A 19,559-nucleotide genomic window follows, 5' to 3' on the forward strand; every position below is an offset into this window, starting at 1 on the left:
TTCAGATGGCCACAAGTGACAGGAAAAGCCTAGCATAGAGGCTTAATATATAGGTGGGATTTTTTTGTTTTCACATCATGAAACATGGAGGTAAGGGATCCAGTTTTGATGCAGTGCATGTTCTCCGTCAGGTTCCTTTCCTTCTGTTTTGTCATCATTAGTATGGTGACTTACAGCCTTGAGATGACCTCACTGCAGCTGTATCCCTGTGACTGCAGAATAGAAAAAGGTGAAAGGGCAAAGTATATAAGGCTCTGCCAGCAGGGTTCTCCTCTTCATACCAGAAACCAGGAACACTGCTGGGAAGACTTCTGCAAATGTCCCGTGGCCAGAGCTGGGCACCAGAGGAGGCCAATGGTTGGCCAAGGGGAAGGAGAACACCATACCTGACTTAGAGCAATTCATCCTCTGGGGTTGGGGCAGGGGCCTGGCTACTCTCATAAATAACATTCAGGTTCTGTTCTTAGGAAAGAAGCAGATGGCATAGGCAGTCTATCCAAGAAATATGACCATGGCTGTGTTAGGAAGTGGCTGTTTATTTAGTGATTTTATTTCACCTAGGATTTTGTGTCCTTCATCCATGTAATTTCTATCCATCTATTCTTTTCTATTATCCTGGTATAGGAAGGCTAACAAGATGTGGCATTCTTTATACAAAAATTTAAGATCATTTGCTTATTGTCACTCATGTTGTAATATCCATTGGAAATATAATAGGAGTGACAACAAGCAAATAATGTGTGTGTGTGTGTATCTTTTAAATAAAGACCAAAGAAATGACTGGAGATGCCACTTATGACTGAACTATTTGCCTGCACAGTGAAGGAAGTAAATACTTCACCCTTATCCTGTGCTCTCGTCCTGAACATTCTGCTCAGGTCAGAGCTTATCGGGGGCTCTGTGGCCAAGCACATACCACTGCAGTCAAGAATGTGACTGCCAGGGGAAGAAGATAGTGGCAAAAGATAAAAATAATGAGCCAAACTTAAGCCTAATGATAGGTTATTTTCTCTCACACTTAATTATATAACGGGGATACTTTTTTTCTCCTTATGATCAAAATAGCCTACTATTTATCATACTGCCATTAACGGTTTAATTACTAGTGACTGAGGAGGGTGATTTGCAGAGCCCTAAAATTATGGCTAATCTCCGAGAAGAGAAAAAAGTAATTTAGTGCTCAGATAAGATAAATATGTTCCAATGTTGATTTCATGAATAAAGCAAATGTTTAATGTGGTAGGCGTCTAATACCTAAGAGTCACAGCAGTGAGATACAGTATTTTGCAGTAACTTTGCTTAGTTATGTTCATATCTGGTTATACCTCAGGTTGAATTATGCCCCTCAAATCAGGTTTACATGTAGTAAAATCGCTATGTAATGTTAGTATGCAACATCGATGTTAGTCGTGTCCTTTAAGAATCAGGTACATAGTCAACTAAACTTCACTTTTAGGTTATAATTAGGGAGACCATGTAATTTATCATCTGAACTGGGACATTTTTTTCAGCATAAGTATTTACAGTGTTGGGTACATAAACATGACTTTATTACAGGGTCATATAACTTTTAGCAAATTACCTTCATCTTCCCAACTAGTCATAAATTTTGCCTCACCAGTTTTCAGATTGGGTGGCAATTGCATGAGAGTGGGATTACATTTTAGGGCTTTGTCCATGGTTCCTGACTGCAGCTCAATGTGTTCATGCAGGGTCTCCCCCCAGAGTAACAGTTCTGGCCTCTCCTCAAGGGGAAAGGAGTGACTCCTTTTACTCCTGAGTTTGAGAGAAGAAATGAACATGCTCAGCTAGGGTTCTCTGGACTTCTCTTGTGCATCTGCCCACCCATTGCATTCTGGAATGATCTTCTCCACCACATGGCAAGTTTCTGAGACAGAGTTTGCCCTTGTTGGGGGAGGGGAGGCAGATGGGGAGGCCCCGGGGGAGGTGCTCATAAATTGGGTAAGTTTGACTTGAGCAGAATTAATTAGTAAAGGAAGCTCATCGTGGGTACAGTTTGAGCCCCTTCCTCTAATCCATCATTAATAGGTAGTGTTGCTAACAGTCATCGCTACCTGTTTGATTTCTGCTTCTACTTCTTAATTGGTTACATCTGTCCTGATGACTACTTGTCTTAAACCTAGAGGTAGGCAGCTATGTTTCTGTTTGATTGTAGGCTTACCTATTGAGTCAGTGGCTTGAAAGTAACAACACACTAGGACACTTGTCAAGTGAAATGAAAGTGTTTAATAATTACGCTGAGCAAGCTGGGCAGACAGGACTTATAGTCAATGTGCGTCCACCACACATGATCCTTGATGATAACAGGACTCTTATCTGAAGAACAGTCTTGTGTGTGTGTGTGTGTGTGTGTGTGTGTCTCATCACCTTTGTGGTTTTGTGCTAAATATCCATTTATTTAATTTGGCTGCTACTGAGCATTGTACCTCACTTGAGTATTTACATCAGAAAACAAGACTTTGAGTAACACTTCTGCTCAAAAAGGGAGCATTAAAATTGTTTTTCTTCTTTCTCATCTTATGTAAATTATTCTCTCTTTTAGATTCATTATAAAGAAGAGTATAAAAAGTCTAAGGACAAGTGTACATTTGTGACCGACACTCCCATGCTAAACCATGTAAAACATATTGGTGCTTTTATTTCTGAGGTAAGGCATCAAAACATGCCAAATGGTTTGCATTTTCATTTCCTATTTTCATTTCCTGTGCATTAAAATTACAGAATAATATTTTTGAGAGTGCCACTGAGTATTGGTAATATCTACACAATTATGTAATTATGTGCGCAATGTCAACTGTATGGTTGATATATTTTATTACATATGTCTATATTTTGACTCCAAGTCTTCCATATTTCTATAGGATTACTCTTGAAAAGATATATTTTATTTGATAAGTAGAATGTACTGGAAAAATAGTTTTAGAAGTTCCATTATTTTACTTCCTAATAAGTATATTAGACATAAATTGTTGAATATCATTTTGAAAATAAGTAAAATTTACGAGCTGATTCTATAAAATGTGATATCTTTGGTAAGTAATTTTAAATCAATTTAAACTACTTTTGAGTAGGATCAGTTCAACAGAGACACTTATGAAACCACAGAGAAATGCACTCCATTCATTTTCTAGCTGAAAAATCTTATAGTCTCCATCTGAGAGCATTTGAAACTGAAGATTATGCTGCATTGTAAAGCATCATGTTAACAGCGCTTTCTGTGAGGAGGCATTTCTATAGTCTGTGGCTAGATCACGTAGATAAGATAAATTTGAAAAAAAAAAAAAAAAGGATGAGTGAAACAGTATTGTAAGTGACTGACCTCTAGTGTTGCATAAGTTACGTTGGAAAAAGATCAACATGATATTCTCAGGATTACTTCCAGACATGAAAACATTTCGAGGGAAATGGCAAATTTTCTCTTACTAAGTACCCACATCTAAAGAGTTGTGAGAACACAAGGTTCACACAGGTTCTACGCTCGATAAATCCGCACTCAAATCTAGTTGGGAGTGGGAGTAATATTAGAGTATGGATAAATGTACTTTGGTTGGTTTGTGTTAGCTTTTATTGCTCCTGTGCAAAGACTTTTTTGATGTTTTTCATTCCTAATTGATTCTTTTTCCTGAAGGAGTTAACTGCAGAGCAAAGAAAGGAAGAAAAAAGTAACACAATCTATTGTGTTACTTTGAACCTAATATCCCTAAGAGAAATGGTGAAAGAGCGTTTCTCTTTATTAGTAATGAATTTTGGGGATCACTTCGAGACAGTGCAGATTGGAGGTGAGAAGGCACAGAAAGAGCAAAAGATACCCTCGCCCCCTGCGCGACCCCCCAACCGCTGCAGTCAGTCGTGGTAGAAGGAGGTTAAAAAGATTTGAATACAGGAGCGCTGTCCTTGCATTCAGGTTCTAGGCAGTACATTCTAACAACTTGTATTTTCTGGAACAACTCAAATGTCTCGTTTTTCTCAGATTTTTCTTTGCTGATCAAACAGCCAAAACTCTCAATATATACAAACAGATTTTCTTTTAAAAATGTGCATAGGTTATAGAAGAGTAGTAGTAGTAGTTATTTTCTTGAGCGTCTCATTTAAAGCTTTTTATGTAATAAATTGGATTTATCTCTCTTCAGAATATGTTCTTCAGTCCAGTATCTAAGGTTAAAATGGTCTTCAGGTTTTTTTTTTTTTTTTTGGTCTTCAGGTTTTTAAATTAATTCTATTTCTGAAGAAAGTTTTCTTTTATTCTCTTTCAATATTCATAGTAAAAAAAAAAGTAATGCTTATTAATTTTTTTTCCTTTTTTCCCCCCTCTCTAGGCAAAATACAAAGGCACCATTAAGGCGAACCTCTCCAATTCTCTTTATAAGCAGATGCCAGCTACAATTGATAGTGTCTTTGCAAGAGAAGTTATGCAGCTTCAGAGTGAGGTGTGGGTTTCCTAAATTATTATATAATTATATATATAAATATGACTTAATATAATTACCATCTTAAAATATATTAATATATAAAAATATATTTAAACATAGTGAAAAGGTTGTTTACCTTGGATATTACATATTGAATGAAAATTGGAAGCAGCTGATTCATGTGCTCTTGATAGTCACTGGTGGATCCCAGAAAATGAAAAGGAGAGGTAAATTTGCTAGTCACGTGATGCTGTTTTTCCTAATCCCATTCACAACTATTGATAGAACAAATTTGAATCTTACTAGGACAGCTTACTTAGATTAAAATCTGACAGAGGATAGTAAACCCGTCTCTGAAATAGCATGTGATCTCTAAGTGGTGAATGTTCCAGTAGCTTCTCCAAAGTCCCATAAGGAGTTAATAGTTAAATTCCGGACCTGCAGGTCTGTGCTTTCTTAGTGAGGCAAGGGGTTCCTGAATTTCTTTTTCTGTGGATTATGGTTTTCATTTCCAGTATCTCAGGTGAAGTGGCCATTTTAGTGATTGCAAGTTGCAGGCGAATTTAAGAAGTGTCATCCTCTAAACTCATTTTGAATCCAGAAGAGTAATTTCCCCCTTTTGTACATTAGGCAGAAAAATACTTAGTACATTTAATTTTTGGATTTCTTAAAACAGAATTTCAAAGTAGGCTATTTTACCTCTTTCTCATTGTTTTGTTTTCTTCATAGCAGTTTTTCTTTTTTTTTTTTTTTAAGATTTTATTTATTTATTCATGAGAGACACACACAGAGAGAAGCAGGCTTCCCTCAGGGATCCCAAGGTGGGGCTCCATCCTGGGACTCTGGGATCACACCCTGGGCGGGAGGCAGACGCTCAACTGCTGAGCCACCTAGGCGTCCTGGCTTTTTTTTAACTTTATGAATCTGTTACTTGACCCCCCTCAGAGCAGGGACCTCCTATGTCTTGTTCTTTGCTCACCCCCCACCCCCCGAGCTTAGTACAATCCTCAGCACACAGGGTAAATACTGGTAAAATAGATTTTGTTGTATTTGTTGATTCCCTTTATAAAGAAGTGTTTCCTTTACATAGTTTGTATCCCTCATGCTACATTTTAGGTTAAAAATAATAGTGAATACATAGAAATGTTTACTGTGTGTCACGTGCTATTCTATGCACTTCATATACATTTATATCATTTAATCCCCATAACTACTCTGTGATATAGCCCCATTTTGGAGATGTGGAAACTGAAGCACAGAGGAGTTAAGTAACTTGCCTGGGATCACACAGCTGATAACATGGCAGATCCCCCACACGAACACATATAGTCTGGCTTCAGAGTGTGGGTTCTTGATCACACATAGTATCACCTCTTTCTTACCATTTCCACCACTCTTTTTCTTATTAAACGAGTTTACCTCTTCCTTCAGACTCCTCAATTTTAAGTAGAGGATACCTAGGTAATTTTAAAATTGTCTGAAAATAAAGTGCTCTTGAAAAAGACTGAGCGTCGTTTTCCTTTGCAGAACATCTTTAAGTACTTTATTATTACAAATGTAAACGTCTGCTGTGTATTCAATTTGGCAGTAAGCTAATCTCAGCTGTGCAACATGAGGCTAAAAATACATAATATCAGGATTTTGCATGGCTGACCATGACTAATATGTCCCCCCCACCTATTTTTTTTTTCCTCCCAACATCTAGTCCCCTAGCCACTTGCTGATAATATATGGACTACTTTATAAAGCAAATATGTACAACACAACACTTGATATGTGACAAACAATTGTGCAAGCAAGAAAGAATAGTCTCTTCTTATTTTTATGCTTGGAAAGGTAACATTGTCAGGTATCTACATCCTCTTTGCTGTGAAAATGCACACGTTTTCTTACCTTTTTATGGTAGAAACAGAACTGTAGTACACAGGACTGTACTGTGTACTGCAACGCAGGACTTAGTGTGAAAGATAATCCATACTGTATGTTGTGAAATCTATCTTTTTCCCCCCAGAATAAGTTGTCACTTATGTTGTTAACATGTGTTATGCTACAGTAGATTATGCGCTGTGGGGAAGACAGGTGTGTGCTCCCCACACTGCCCACTGTCCTAATTAGTCACTGAACTTGTTAGTAAGGAAATACCTGCATCCTGAATAAAGTATCTATTTCAATAGAATATAATAACATTTCAATGCAGTGTAATAACATTTCTTGAGGTTTGTGTAAATCAATTTTATTGTGGCTAAATTGCAGTTCTCAGAGCTTACCTGGTAATAAGACTAGCAAGAAAGTCAAAGTATTTGACAGTGTCTGAGAAAATTAAACAACTAACCTTTTACTCTGTCCAAATAGTATCAGATTTGTGGTAATCTAAATTAGACTAGTATACAAATTGTGGAATTTCATGGTGTTCTGGGTTCTACTGAAAAGTCTCCTAAACTGAGGACATTGGATCAAAATGCTACGTTAAAGTCAGTTTGTAAACATTCTCAGATGCTTATATCCAAACTAGAATGATAATGCGAAGTGAGCTAGATTAATGCTCCTTGAAGAAAATGACTGAAGGGAAGTCATTTTAAAAAAAGAGAACGATATGGAGATTTTAGGATGCCATTGTGTGAGATATCCCCATTAAAATTTTTATAAATAAAGACCACAAAGAAAATTTCTGAAAATGGTTGGACCATGCCATGAAATGATGAGATCCTTCTCACTAGGGCTATTTCAGGCAGAGGCTAAATAATCTCTTATCACAGAAGTAATACCGGCTACTTAAGCGTCTGAATTCAGGAGATGTTTGACAGCTTAGGTTTTTATCCGTAGTGGCTCCAGGATCCTGCTTCAGGAGCTCCAGAGGTGTCTATGCTGTGGTTATATATATATGTGTTTATATAGTAGTTATAAAATATCTGTGGTTATATATGTGTCTATACAGTAGTTATAAAATATCCTGAAGTTAGAAATGTATATATAGATCTTATGCATATATATGACATAAAAATATACTATGCTATCAAATATACAAGATGAATATATTTATTACTTTCATAAACACATTTATATGTAAGTATATAGGACTATTGCAAGTGTCCATCACTAGTTAGGTGTCCAGTACCAAAGTGACCTTGATTCTCAAGGTATGAAGAAAACAGTGTTAATACAGGAAAATGCTACAAAATAATGACAAATCCTAAGAAATCAAATTTATCAGAAAATTTATTAGCTTGACACAATTTTCCATTAGCTATTTTAAGGATGAAAATTAATATGATAAAGTTCAGCTGCCTCCAATTTGATGTAATCTTAATTCTAAAGTGGTGCTTCGTTGCAGCTATAAATGAAATGACTTTTAATGCTGCAAGTAGAAAATTACATAGCCTTTTAAAGAAAGAGTGCTTTTTTAATTGTGCTTGATGACTCACCATTTCTATGATAACCCAATAAATGATCAGCTGCATTGGTTATGTTTATGAAGTCACAAGTCATACAAATGAACCCAGGCACCCAGCAAAAAGGAGCTAGGTATATGCTATCTCCTTTTATTTAAAAGAAGGAACAAATCTGATAAAGGTCTCTTCTTGGCTTAATAGACCTAGTCACTCATTAAACTCCTCCTCCTTTTCCCCAAAATTATAATATAGAATCTAATGGAACTGACATAATGATTTTTGCCGACTTAAATGGAGGTCCTTAATGGGTTTCCTGTTTAACATAACTAATTGGTGAAAATGTAAAGATATGTTCATGAGAATTAGATATCCTGATGGACAAATCAATGGACAGACTAACAAGATAAGTGATCCTGGAATAACGTGGGGGTGCTGCATGTCAGTCCTTATAACCAACTAGACATGCAGGATTGGGTGTGAAAACAGAGCTGAGCAGAACTGAACAAGGCTTAAGGGCACTAGGTGATAGAAATCTCAACATAGCTATCAAAAGGAAAACACTATGATCTGTGGATGCATGACTAATAGCATATAGCACATGAGAGATCATAACCCAGACTAAATTGGACAGTTCTAATTAGGAGAGGTCAGACCATATCTGGAACATTCTGGACATCTTAAGAAAGAGTGAAGATTAATTGGAAATTGTGCAGAGGAGGGCATTTAGGGGTATAGGGGTTCAGGACCTTACTGTCTGGAGGAATGGGAGTCAATTGACAGCTGTGCTCCCACATCTGAATTTCCATCTGGTGAACTAGATAGACTCTTCCTACCTGGCCACCCGGGCCAGACTGGGGCTTCATTAAGGGGTGAGCTTTGTGTCACAGCTTTCACAATTTAGAGACTATGCCCCCCCAATGTGAGTTCCTCAAAGTTTCAGTAAACGTTCTCAAGAAGAACTTGGTGGGGGAGCCAGAGAGGGGATTTAAATATTGATAGTTGCAAGAGATGCCTTTCTTTCTTTATGGTAAGATTTGATTATTTTATTTTTAAAAATTAGTTCTGTAAATATCCCTTTAATCCTCTAGGCAAGTATATTATCTAAGTTAAATGAATGGTTAATACTGTTTATTAAAGCCCATGAGGGGTTTAAGTTCATGAGAATATTTAATAAACTCATTTATTCATTCATTCACTAAACATTTATTGCATTTCTACTCTCTGTCATTCACTATGATAGGCACAGGATATTAAAAGATGTGTAAGAAGATATAGGCATAGCTCTCAAAGAGCTAGTATTGGTAAAAAGTTTTTCCTTAAGTTGAGCTGTTATTCCTTTCCATTAAAAATTGATCTTATTTTGTTTTTGTGAGTACTCTTCTAATTTTTCTCTTTAAATTACCTTGATTTGCTTGTGTCAAATTATTCTAACTCTGTTTAATATCTTTTTATTATAAAACTTGTATGTTTAAAATTACTTTTAAAATTATTTATTTATTCATTCCTGTTTAATTTTTTTTCATTCATTCATTGAGCAAATATTTATTGACCTTTACCTTTGTGCCATGCACTATTTTGGGTTCTGAGCATTCACTGAGCTAGATAGTTATGCTCTAGTGAGGAAAGGCAGAAAATAAGTAATTCTACAAAAATAAAACAAAAGTAATTGAAAATTGTGAAGGAAATACATAGGATAATGGAATAGACTGAGAATAAAGGGATAATTTATTTGCTGTCTTCTGGATCTTCTTTTTTCTATCTCCGTTATTGAGTTTGGTTATTTCTACTTTTGAAGTAATTATTCTTGCACCTTCTTTCCATCCCAGGAGGGAACAAATTGAAGTGGTGGCAATGGATGACATTGGCATAATGCTCATTTCCCTCACAGAGTACAGGCCTTGACATATCTCAGAAATCTGCCAGCATGTTTTATTTTCTCCCAAAGGTTAGGGTGTTTAATGAGGTTTATGTTATATTATAGCTGTGCCTACAGAAAGTCATAACGATTAATTAAAAAATGAAAAATTCACCTTTAAATGTCTGGTCATTTCCCCCATTTTGTCAGTTGCTTTCCTGAGATTTAAACCTTGGACATTTATGACCCTAAAAGCTAGAGATTTGGAAGGTTTCCTAAAACTGTAGCCGAGATTTAAGCTAGTTGAATAGGAGTGGGGATTTCAGCGTGTATATGGTCAAGGACTTTTGAAATAAATGGTAAAGAGCCAGAATTAGTAGTCTAACCTGAAGCACTAATCTTAAAGCATAGAGTATATTCTCTTGTAGAGGCTTAGGCAATTATGACCACCAGTGGTGGGATTCAAATACACAGACTCCTAGCAAAACACTGAAATTTAACAGGTAAGAATTTATTATACCCTTGAAGAAACTAACGATGATTTGTGTTTTTAAAGGTTGCCTATAAGCAGAAACACGATGCTGCCAAAGGATTCTCAGATTATGCCCATATGAAGGAGCCACCTGACATCAAACATGCCATGGAGGTCAATAAACACCAGAGTAATGTAAGGAAGCCATCTCTCATGCTGGGAAATTGTAGTTACCCACATCAGGGCTAATGGATACCTTGTTGAAATTTAAATATTACAGTACTCCTATTCAAAAAGGACTTTAAAATTTCAACATTGTCATAAGTTCATCTGAATTATTCTATCAAAAGTCACTAAAACCTTGCAGAATGCCTTTAAAATGTCACATCCCTGCAGATACTGGAAATTCTGTTTTGGACCTTTTGGGTTATTGGCATTTCTTAGAGTGCCCTTGACTTGTGAAGCTCCTGTAGTTTCCAGTCTAGAACTGTAGAAGAACTGGGAGAAAGGGCACCAGAAATCACTGGCCCCAGGAAGGGTCACTCACAAATGCCAGTGAAATAGTATCCCACTACTGTCTCTTTTGGAATGCATGTGGAGAGCAAACAAACTCAAGACCCCTGGAGAACACGAAAGCAGTTGATGCCTATAGGCTGGCTTAGCAGCAGAAGCCATGGGAAAGGAAACAAGCCCATAGAAAATGAATTCTTTTATAAGTTACAAGTTAGCAGATTATAAAGCTGTAAATTAGCAGGTGCATCAAAACTTTCATGTGCTTGCTCAATGACCACCACTATCCTGGTGGCCTAGAAGAATAATTTCTTCCTGAAATTTCAGTGGGAACTTATTTGTGTCCCCATTATGAGTCCTTTGCTGTCCAGGAGGAATGTAGGGAACTGTTGGTTAGATTCTTTATGGGCTACCATCAGTTGGGATAAAGCTGTATGCCTTTGTTGGGCCAAGAAACTCCCTTTCTTTGGAGGGTACCTGAAACACCTTTGTCATCTTGCAGGGACTCTGGTCCACCATTTAGTTTTCTCACCAAATGGTGCTTTGCTGACTCCGTGTCCCCAGAGCCCCTGCTCTGCAGTGTCTCTTCCCAGGATGGCGATAGTTATCTGATATTAAATTGCAATAGATTGATGCTTAAGTAAAAACGGAACAACATTTTACATTTTAACTCCAATGTGTAAACATATGCCAGTACCAAGACAATTTCCCAAGATGGTTTAACCTTGATGAGAGATGAGAAAGCTACACGTCTGTAATTACAGCAAGGCCATTTTAAGGGGATGCTTCGGAGGAACGGTTTGCTTACAGAATGACGGTCATAATCATAATAACTACCACTTAGCTGGCAGGGCTGCGCAGCAGGAATTGTGCCCAGACTCTGATCATTTCCAACTCTCACAAAGTCCCTGTACCAAGTCCTATCCTGTAGATGAAGAAAAGGAGACAGAGTCAAACTCCTTTCTGTTATGCCCTGCTATCTCCCTCTTAAAAGTCATTGGTTGTTGGTCAAGAGTTTAAATGAAATTTTTAAAAAGTTTTTGTTTATTTATTTATTCACGAGAGACACACAGAGGGAGGCAGAGACACAGGCGGAGGGAGAAGCAGACTCCCTACAGGGAGCCTGATGTGGGACTCGATCCCAGGACCCAGGGATCATGACCTGAGTCGAAGGCAGATACTCAACACTGAGCCACCCAGGCGTCCCTTAAGTGAAATTTTAAAAATGTGGGGCAAAAGAGGTGATCATCAGAATTTAGATCAAGAGATTCAAGGCATTGCAGGAAAGAAAGCGGCTGTGGTGGTCTGGGAGGGGCGGGAGCGCATTACACGGACCCTCGGGAGGCCCTCTCCAACTCTATAATTCAATGAAATTCAAATACGGAAGTTCCTTATCATAGAACTGGGGTGATTATTTTAACTCTGCCTTTTCTTTTAAAAGGTCTTTGATTGAGGGATTGAGGGAATAGAGGATAAAGGCCTTTTCTCTTCCATTCAATACTGTGTACTTATGGGAGAAGAATGTATTTACTTACACTCCTCTGCCTACTTGGCTCAGCCTTCACATGCAAAGTTTGTCCATATAATAGGATTTAGAAAGTGTTTAAGACTATTTACTCAGATTTAAAGTGGGAATGATATTTGTATTCTACCTGCGAAGGAGTTGATATTCCCCTAGAGTCACGGCACTTAGAATAATACATTTGTTGTCCCTACAATATGAAATTTAAACACAGGTCTTGGAAGCCACAGAAAGGCAAGTACCTCTCCTGGTTCATAGGTGAGGCTAGCGCGTGTCCACAAAAGATGAAACTCTGGCTCCCACAAAACTTCAGTCCAGTGCAACTCCTTTGCAGAGAATCCGCTGGTAGAGTTACCCTTTCGTAATGTGGGGTGTCCCTCTATGTGATGCCTATAAATGACCTGATTTTACTGAAAATAAAATATGTTGCCACATGTACATCTGATTTACCCAAAAAGTGCATGTCAGCATCTTGGCTTACCTTTTTATGTTTCTACCAAGAGCGGCTTTCCAATATCTTTTTTTTTTTTAATAAATTAATTTTTATTGGTGTTCAATTTACCAACATACAGAATAACACCCAGTGCTCATCCCGTCAAGTGTCCCCCAGAGTGCCCGTCACCCATTCACCCCCACCCCCCGCCCTCCTCCCCCTCCACCACCCCTAGTTCATTTCCCAGAGTTAGAAGTCTTTATGTTCTGTGTCCCTTTCTGATATTTCCCACACATTTCCTCTCCCTTCCCTTATATTCCCTTTCACTATTATTCATATTCCCCAAATGAATGAGAACATACACTGTTTGTCCTTCTCCGATTGACTTACTTCACTCAGCATAATACCCTCCAGTTCCATCCACGTCGAAACAAATGGTGGGTATTTGTTGTTTCTAATGGCTGAGGAATATTCCATTGTATACATAAACCACATCTTCTTTATCCATTCATCTTTCGATGGCTTTCCAATATCTGCGAGAGAACCAAGGAACTGGGGCAAATGCAATTTAAACCTTTTAATTTCTACCTTCTTTCAGCTCAAACTTTTATTAGAACATTTATCAATGGGCCAAAGGGCAGGATTTTTCTGTCAGAATCATTCTCTCCCTGTGTCTTTGGAGGCATGAATAAACAGAAGAGGCTTTGGAGAGGACTTCTGTGTGGGCCAACGGAATTCTCACCTCTGCATAACTGAGGATTTTGAGAGGAAGACTATTCTAGGGGCACTAGTCTCTTCTGTCGCTGCCATCCCATGCCCTGTGCCAAATTCAGGGGGCAAGGAACAGGGGAAAATCATTTATCTGAATACCCTCCACTGTAGCATATAGTAGGAAAGGAATTTGGAGTCAGACTACATATTCCCTGGATGATCTTGGACAAGTCACTCAATATCTCTAAATCTCAGTGTTCCCATCTGTAAAGTGGAGCAGTGATGTCTACCTCACTGGGCTCTCATGAGTATTAAATGAGATGGTATATGTCAAGGGCTTTGTAGAAGAGCAGCTCCATAAAACATGAGTTTTCTTTGGTCCTCCTCCAATTTTAAAGGGTGATTTGAGAGGTTAGGATGATTTCATGGCCAATTTGAAATATTAACAGAGCTAGCTTTAGAAAAAGGCCAACTCCATATGTAATTTATATTAAGAAGTATTTAGGTCAGAAGGGCATGTTCAAAATGTTCCTGAACCCATAGAACTACCTATCTTGCTGATACTCTAATCAAGAAGTGATTAAAAACAGCCAATCTAAATCCTTTTGTATTTTAAGGGATGTACCCCTGCCAAATTCTTCTAATGAAATTAGAGAAACTGGAGATAATCTATCCCGTTACTTTCCCCTAAAGATGGGCTTCAAACAAAAACCCCAGTAACATTATTAGTTCTCATCAATCTTATCAGAGACATGAAACTCAATAGTTCTGAAAGAAGTCAAACAAATTTTGAACTGCCATCTTGGGTTTTGTAAGTAATGTGGTCTATATAGACTTGTGATGAAATTGGAGTGGTAAACTCTTCCAAAACACCATATTGGTAATCAATTCAATGTGTATTAGAAGGAAATATTCAGCAAGGGAAACAAGAGACTTAATATTCAAGAATGATATATATACTTTCTTAATGGTAATAAAAACTTATCAGGAGATGAAATTTCTTTTCCATCGGAAAGTGAAAAAGTTTAGCGATAAATCAGTAAAACGATACTGGAAAAGCAGTCATGGTTCTTTGTGGTTCTCTGATGTGACTTATGATAACAGCACTTTGGGAGTTAGTATTAAAATAGATATGTTAGTGGCTTGTCCATCTCCAAGACAGAATAGTTGGTAATACCCATTCTGCCTTCTTCATAAGATTGTGGTGGTGGTAAAATTAACTCAAGAAGAGTAAAACTTCTATCAGCTCTAAATGCTTTTTTAAAAAATCAATAATGACAATAATAATAATAATAATGAGAAAGATACAGCTCTGTGTTTTACTGCACCTTTTAGGAGACTGAAAACTTTTCTGCCTTCTGATGGATATCAGATCCTGCACTTATTTATATATAAAAGTTTACATTCTCTCATAAAAATAATGTTTACAATTTAATGCTTTGCTAGTTTTTTTTTTTTTTTTTTTTTTTTTTTTTTTTTTTTTTTGCGTATAGCATGCCCAGCCTAAGACAGAATTTCCAGGACATGTGCCTGATGATTCCTGGGGGCTTCTCTAATGTAAGAGTTTATGATAAAAGCATTTCTTGGGAATGACTGCACTAGTGCTTCAAGATTATAACTAAATATAGGCCACACTACTCCCTTCTGTTCCACAAACTTAAGATGTATAACCTTTCTAGTCTCTTCTCACCAGGAATCATGTTAACTTTCATCAGAGTAGCAAAGGGTATGATGGTTCTGGACCAGTTGGGTGTGATCTCCTTAAGTCTGCTCACCAGCCCTAACTCCTTGACAGGTGTTTGCCATCCTCGTTGTCCCCTCACCTCTCTATCTTGGCATCTCCAAGTACCTAAATCTGAATCTCTTATTGGCCAAGCCTAACTCAGAACAATACAAGGAAGGGGATTCTGGATACCTCATTCCAGTCTTGGGAGGGAATGCTAATGAAGTCTGGTTGGATACAGACAATGCAGCATAACAAGGGTGGGATGATGATTTAATGTGTTCGTGCATATAAAGTGTTCAGAACGATGCCTGGCACATTGAACCCTCTGCACAAATGTAAAAAAAATTAAAAAAATGTAGATTAGAAGGAACAAGCCGAGATTAAAAGACAATAAAATGATAAAAGTACAAACTGAAGGACAAAGTGGACATGGTGATACAAGGAAGAAATTCAGAAACAAATTTTGATAGAATTATACCTTCATTGGAGGCAGTAAAGAACAGATTTGACCCTGCAGGAAAATCGTGAAAGGGGACTCTGTTAGTCAGGCGTTTCCAGATTTAGCAACAGAACTCCATCTCAAGTTAGCTAAGTAAAACACGAGAATTTATTGGTTTACATAATTGGAAATTCAAGCGACCTTCAAGTATAACTGGATCCAGAGGCTCACAGAGTCCTTGGGACTCTTCCTCTCTACCCACCTCTTGGCTTTGCTTTCAGACAGACTCTGTCTAGGTGGTCTCAAGATGACTGCTGGTCTTTCCAAAATTCAATCATCCCCACAGCAGCTGATCCCAGAGAGAAGGACAGCAGCTCTTTCTCCCCCAGCCTCAGATGCATCAGTGACTCTGGCCCTCCTTGGGGTATATGTCTGCTCTCTTATTGAGCATGGTTTCCAAAGGGATGAGATGTCTGATTGGACTGCTGGTCATGTGGCCCCTCCAGTCACCATGAAGGTAGGCTGCATTGGACAGCCCCACCAAATCACATGGATGGAGGGAGGGGCAGTTTCCAAGTAAAAAACCCAGGCAGATACAAAAATTACATTTGTCCATTACAGAGGCATAATTTAGGAAAATGACCCAGATATGTGGAAAAGTCCAAGGAAATATTTAGTGGGGAAAAAAAGGAGGAAGAGATCAAGAATGTATGGTAGTAATTTCAGGTGTTCTTGAGGAAGAAACCACCATCAGTCTTTGCAGAGAAGACTATATCTTGACATATATTATTAAAAAGAAGCAGCAGCTTGTCTTGGATACAAGATCAATGTATAAGGAAATGATCATCATATGATAATTACTTTGTTGTCTCATGTGGGACCTCTAGAAGGAAATGATGAAACTTCATTGAAATGTATAATAAAAGATTTAAAGAAATGAGGAAATATACCTTATTCTCTCAGGAACAGACTGAAATAGTATTGAGAGATTTTTCCTTAAGTCACTTTATAGTTGGGTGCAATGGCCACTAAAGTTCCATTTGTTTCCTCTGTGGAACTTACTAGAATTATTCTAATGGTCATTAATGAGAATAAATAGTTAATATTAAGAAAAATTTTGAAACAGAAGAACAGCAGACAGAGTGTGGTGGAACAGGTGTAAATCCCTATAGTCATATGTTTAAGAAATGTGTGAGTGAGGCAGTGAATGTTAGGTCTTTAATATGCTACCTGGTCCATAACAAATGGCCGAAAATGGAGTTGATGAGTGGTGTTATTATTTCTCCTCTTCCTCTTTCTCCTCTTCTTCCTTCCCCTTGTCCTCCCTCTTCCCATCTCTCTAGTCCTGCTTTCCCCTTCTATGCTCTGAGGATGCAGGAGGGAACAAAACATTGAAATAAAATGAGTTAAACTCAATCATTGATCCTTGAGGTAAAGTCAAGCATTGACCCTTGAGCTTGCACCCATCCTGAGCCAATGATTTTCAGGAGTCCCTTTTTCTCTTCTTACTCAACAGTATTGCACAGAACCCCATCTTGTCATGAGAAGACAGCCTGAAGAGTGGAGGCCAGTCCGTTGTCCCAATACAGTGAGGTGTAGGGTTTGCATTTATTTTGGAAATAGAAAAAAGCACATCTATTCTTTGGCCGCCCACTGCCAAACCTCTCTTATGCCATGCACTGTTTTTATTCTTCCTGGGTGCGGACAGACTGCAGAACAGGGCAGAGATGTCCTGCAGGCCCCTGAGAGATAACCAGGCGAGCGTCTCTCAGCCCCCACAGCGGGTCAGGAGGAAGAAGAGGAGCACAGCACTGGGTCGGCCCGTTGCCCTGTCCCCAGGGTCCCCAAGGTTGGGTATCCTTGCCGAGAGCCACGACCAGGAGTCTGGGGCCCTGGGCCTCCCCTCGGAAAGCCCTGTTCTGCAGGGCTATTCTGGAAGATCTGACTAGTGACAGAGCTTCCGTGCTGTTCTCCTGGGTGGCTCTGTGGTGTCCGCTTGTTTGAATTTGCAGCTCTTGTCAATCTTAATATTTGTTTTGAGTCACATATGCCGGCCTCTAATTTGCAATTTACATGGATGATGGGGCCCTATTCAGAGTCCTGCTCCTGCTGCCTTTGTGCCTCTCTCCTCTCTTCACGCAGTCATTAGGCTGAGCAGCATATAATTACATAACCCAAGCAAAGCTTAGATTTCTGGAAGGTTGCAGCTCTTTTCAAAAAGTAAGGGTTTCCATTTTTGTCTTCATTCTTTTCTAAACAAAAAGACATTACCCCCCTGTGGTTCTCGTATGAATGCGGTGACTTAGAAACAGTTAGTCTCGTAGGTGGGTAGTAATTTTGGTTTGTTTTCACCTGAGAGTCAGTTTTTGTTTACACAGCTTGTGTTTAACTGAGTGCAAGCGGAGGTCGATTGGCCATCATTGGTGCATGAGCGGTGGTGTTATTTGAAGCCAATGAAACTGGCTTCATTTTAAATCCCTAAAGATTTAAAGTTCACCCAACAGTATAACTCAGCTTTCAGCCCATTTTCATGTTTCTTTTGATACCTGTGTGCACAAAACCTACCTGAATTACTTGTTAAGAGAAAGCCCGTGAAAACAGGTGTTCTTGCTGAAATTATGTTAATTCTATTGAAGCCACGCTCACTTGTTAGACAGATTTATGATTATAAACATAGTTTAAATGATAGTCTTGGTGATGAGGCAAATGTAAGCCCTTAAAAGAGTAAATAAAGATATATACAAATATTTCACTGAAATAAAATAATATAATGCACAAGAAGCCTATCAAAGTGTTAAAGCATTTTCATTTCTCATACCTGATATTATTTTTGAAAGAAGAAAGTACAATTTTTTTTTCACCCTGCAAGATTGAAAGGAAAAATAACAAGATACATTGATAGTATCTAGAATACTGACTCATATTGATCAATGGTGAAATTCATTAAAATGTAGATTTGAGCCCCATTTTCTGGAAATGTCCAACTTAGGGTTGGACCTGAGGAATCTGGTGTTTGAATAAGTGCCTTACATGATGCAACTGTAGAATGTTTGCAGACAACATTAGAAATATGTGTTTTGGGGTCCCTGAGTGGCTCAGTTAAGTGTCTGCTTTTGGCTCAGGTCATGATCCCAGGGTCCTGGAAATGAGCTCACCGGGCTCCCTGCTCAACAGGGAGTATGATTCTCCCTCTCCCTCTGCCTGCTGCTCCCCTTGCTTGTGCACTCACTCCCTCTATCAAATAAATAAATAAAATCTTTTAAAAAAAAGAAATATTTGTTTCATACAAATATAAACAATTGTGCATTTTGTATAGATGTTCAGTTTTATGTTTCTGTGTTCTACCTTTCTATGCATTGAGAAAATGAAGGTGGGTCTTATAAATGACCAGAGCTGCACTCTTTACATTAGATCTTTAATAGAGCTAATGTAATGGACAAGCCAGCCAGTCCCTGATGATATTGTCAAATAGAATTATATCTGGAAAATAGATAATACTCCTTCAGCTCATGACTGACCTCAGGAAGCAGAGAAGTGGACAGATTGGTGAGGTATTGATGGTGGGACATTATACCAGTTCTCATCTGGTCTCTCCTCTCATTGTCGAGTTAATCTAAATAGCCACCATTGTCTAAAGTATGTTTGGTAAAATTTACATGTATTTTTCTCTTTAAATGGCTGTTTTCCACACTCCAGCTTGATTATATCTCATGTGCATTCAGAGAATGAATATTCCTTAGTGTCTTTGCTTTTATTTTTTTGAGGTTCAAGTCATTGCGATGATATTTGCAAGGTAATAAAATTATCAGTACACATGACTAGACTTGCTGGTCATGGGCATTCTTTAAGATTTTATTCATTTATTCATGAGAGACACAGAGAGAGAGAGTCAGAGACATAGGGGGAAGCTGGCTCGCTGCAGGGAGCCCTACGTGGGACTCGATCCCAGGACCCCGGGATCATGACCTGAACCAAAGGCAGACGCTCCCTGCTGGCATCCACAGGGAGTTGGCACTGTGTGATGGGCAAAATAAAGCCCTTGCTCAGGGCATTCTGTATGTGAATATGTACA

General features: G+C 38.3%; 1 protein-coding gene across 9 annotated transcripts in view; it reads left to right on the forward strand.

The window, feature by feature from the left end:
- The window catches only part of NEBL (nebulette), a 344,980-nt gene that overhangs the window by 237,378 nt on the left and 88,043 nt on the right, over positions 1 to 19,559 (forward strand). For 7 of the 9 annotated variants that reach the window (XM_055331424.1, XM_055331425.1, XM_055331421.1 and 4 more), the window contains 3 exons: positions 2,564 to 2,668; positions 4,338 to 4,448; positions 10,231 to 10,341. The exons of the other annotated variants lie outside the window; for them this stretch is intronic. In XM_055331424.1, the coding sequence (XP_055187399.1) occupies positions 2,564 to 2,668; positions 4,338 to 4,448; positions 10,231 to 10,341 (327 nt within the window). The remainder of the gene's footprint in view (positions 1 to 2,563; positions 2,669 to 4,337; positions 4,449 to 10,230; positions 10,342 to 19,559) is intronic. 9 annotated transcript variants of the gene reach the window in all.

Source organism: Nyctereutes procyonoides, unplaced genomic scaffold (assembly GCF_905146905.1).
Source record: "Nyctereutes procyonoides isolate TBG_1078 unplaced genomic scaffold, NYPRO_anot_genome, whole genome shotgun sequence".
NCBI lineage: Eukaryota > Metazoa > Chordata > Mammalia > Carnivora > Canidae > Nyctereutes > Nyctereutes procyonoides.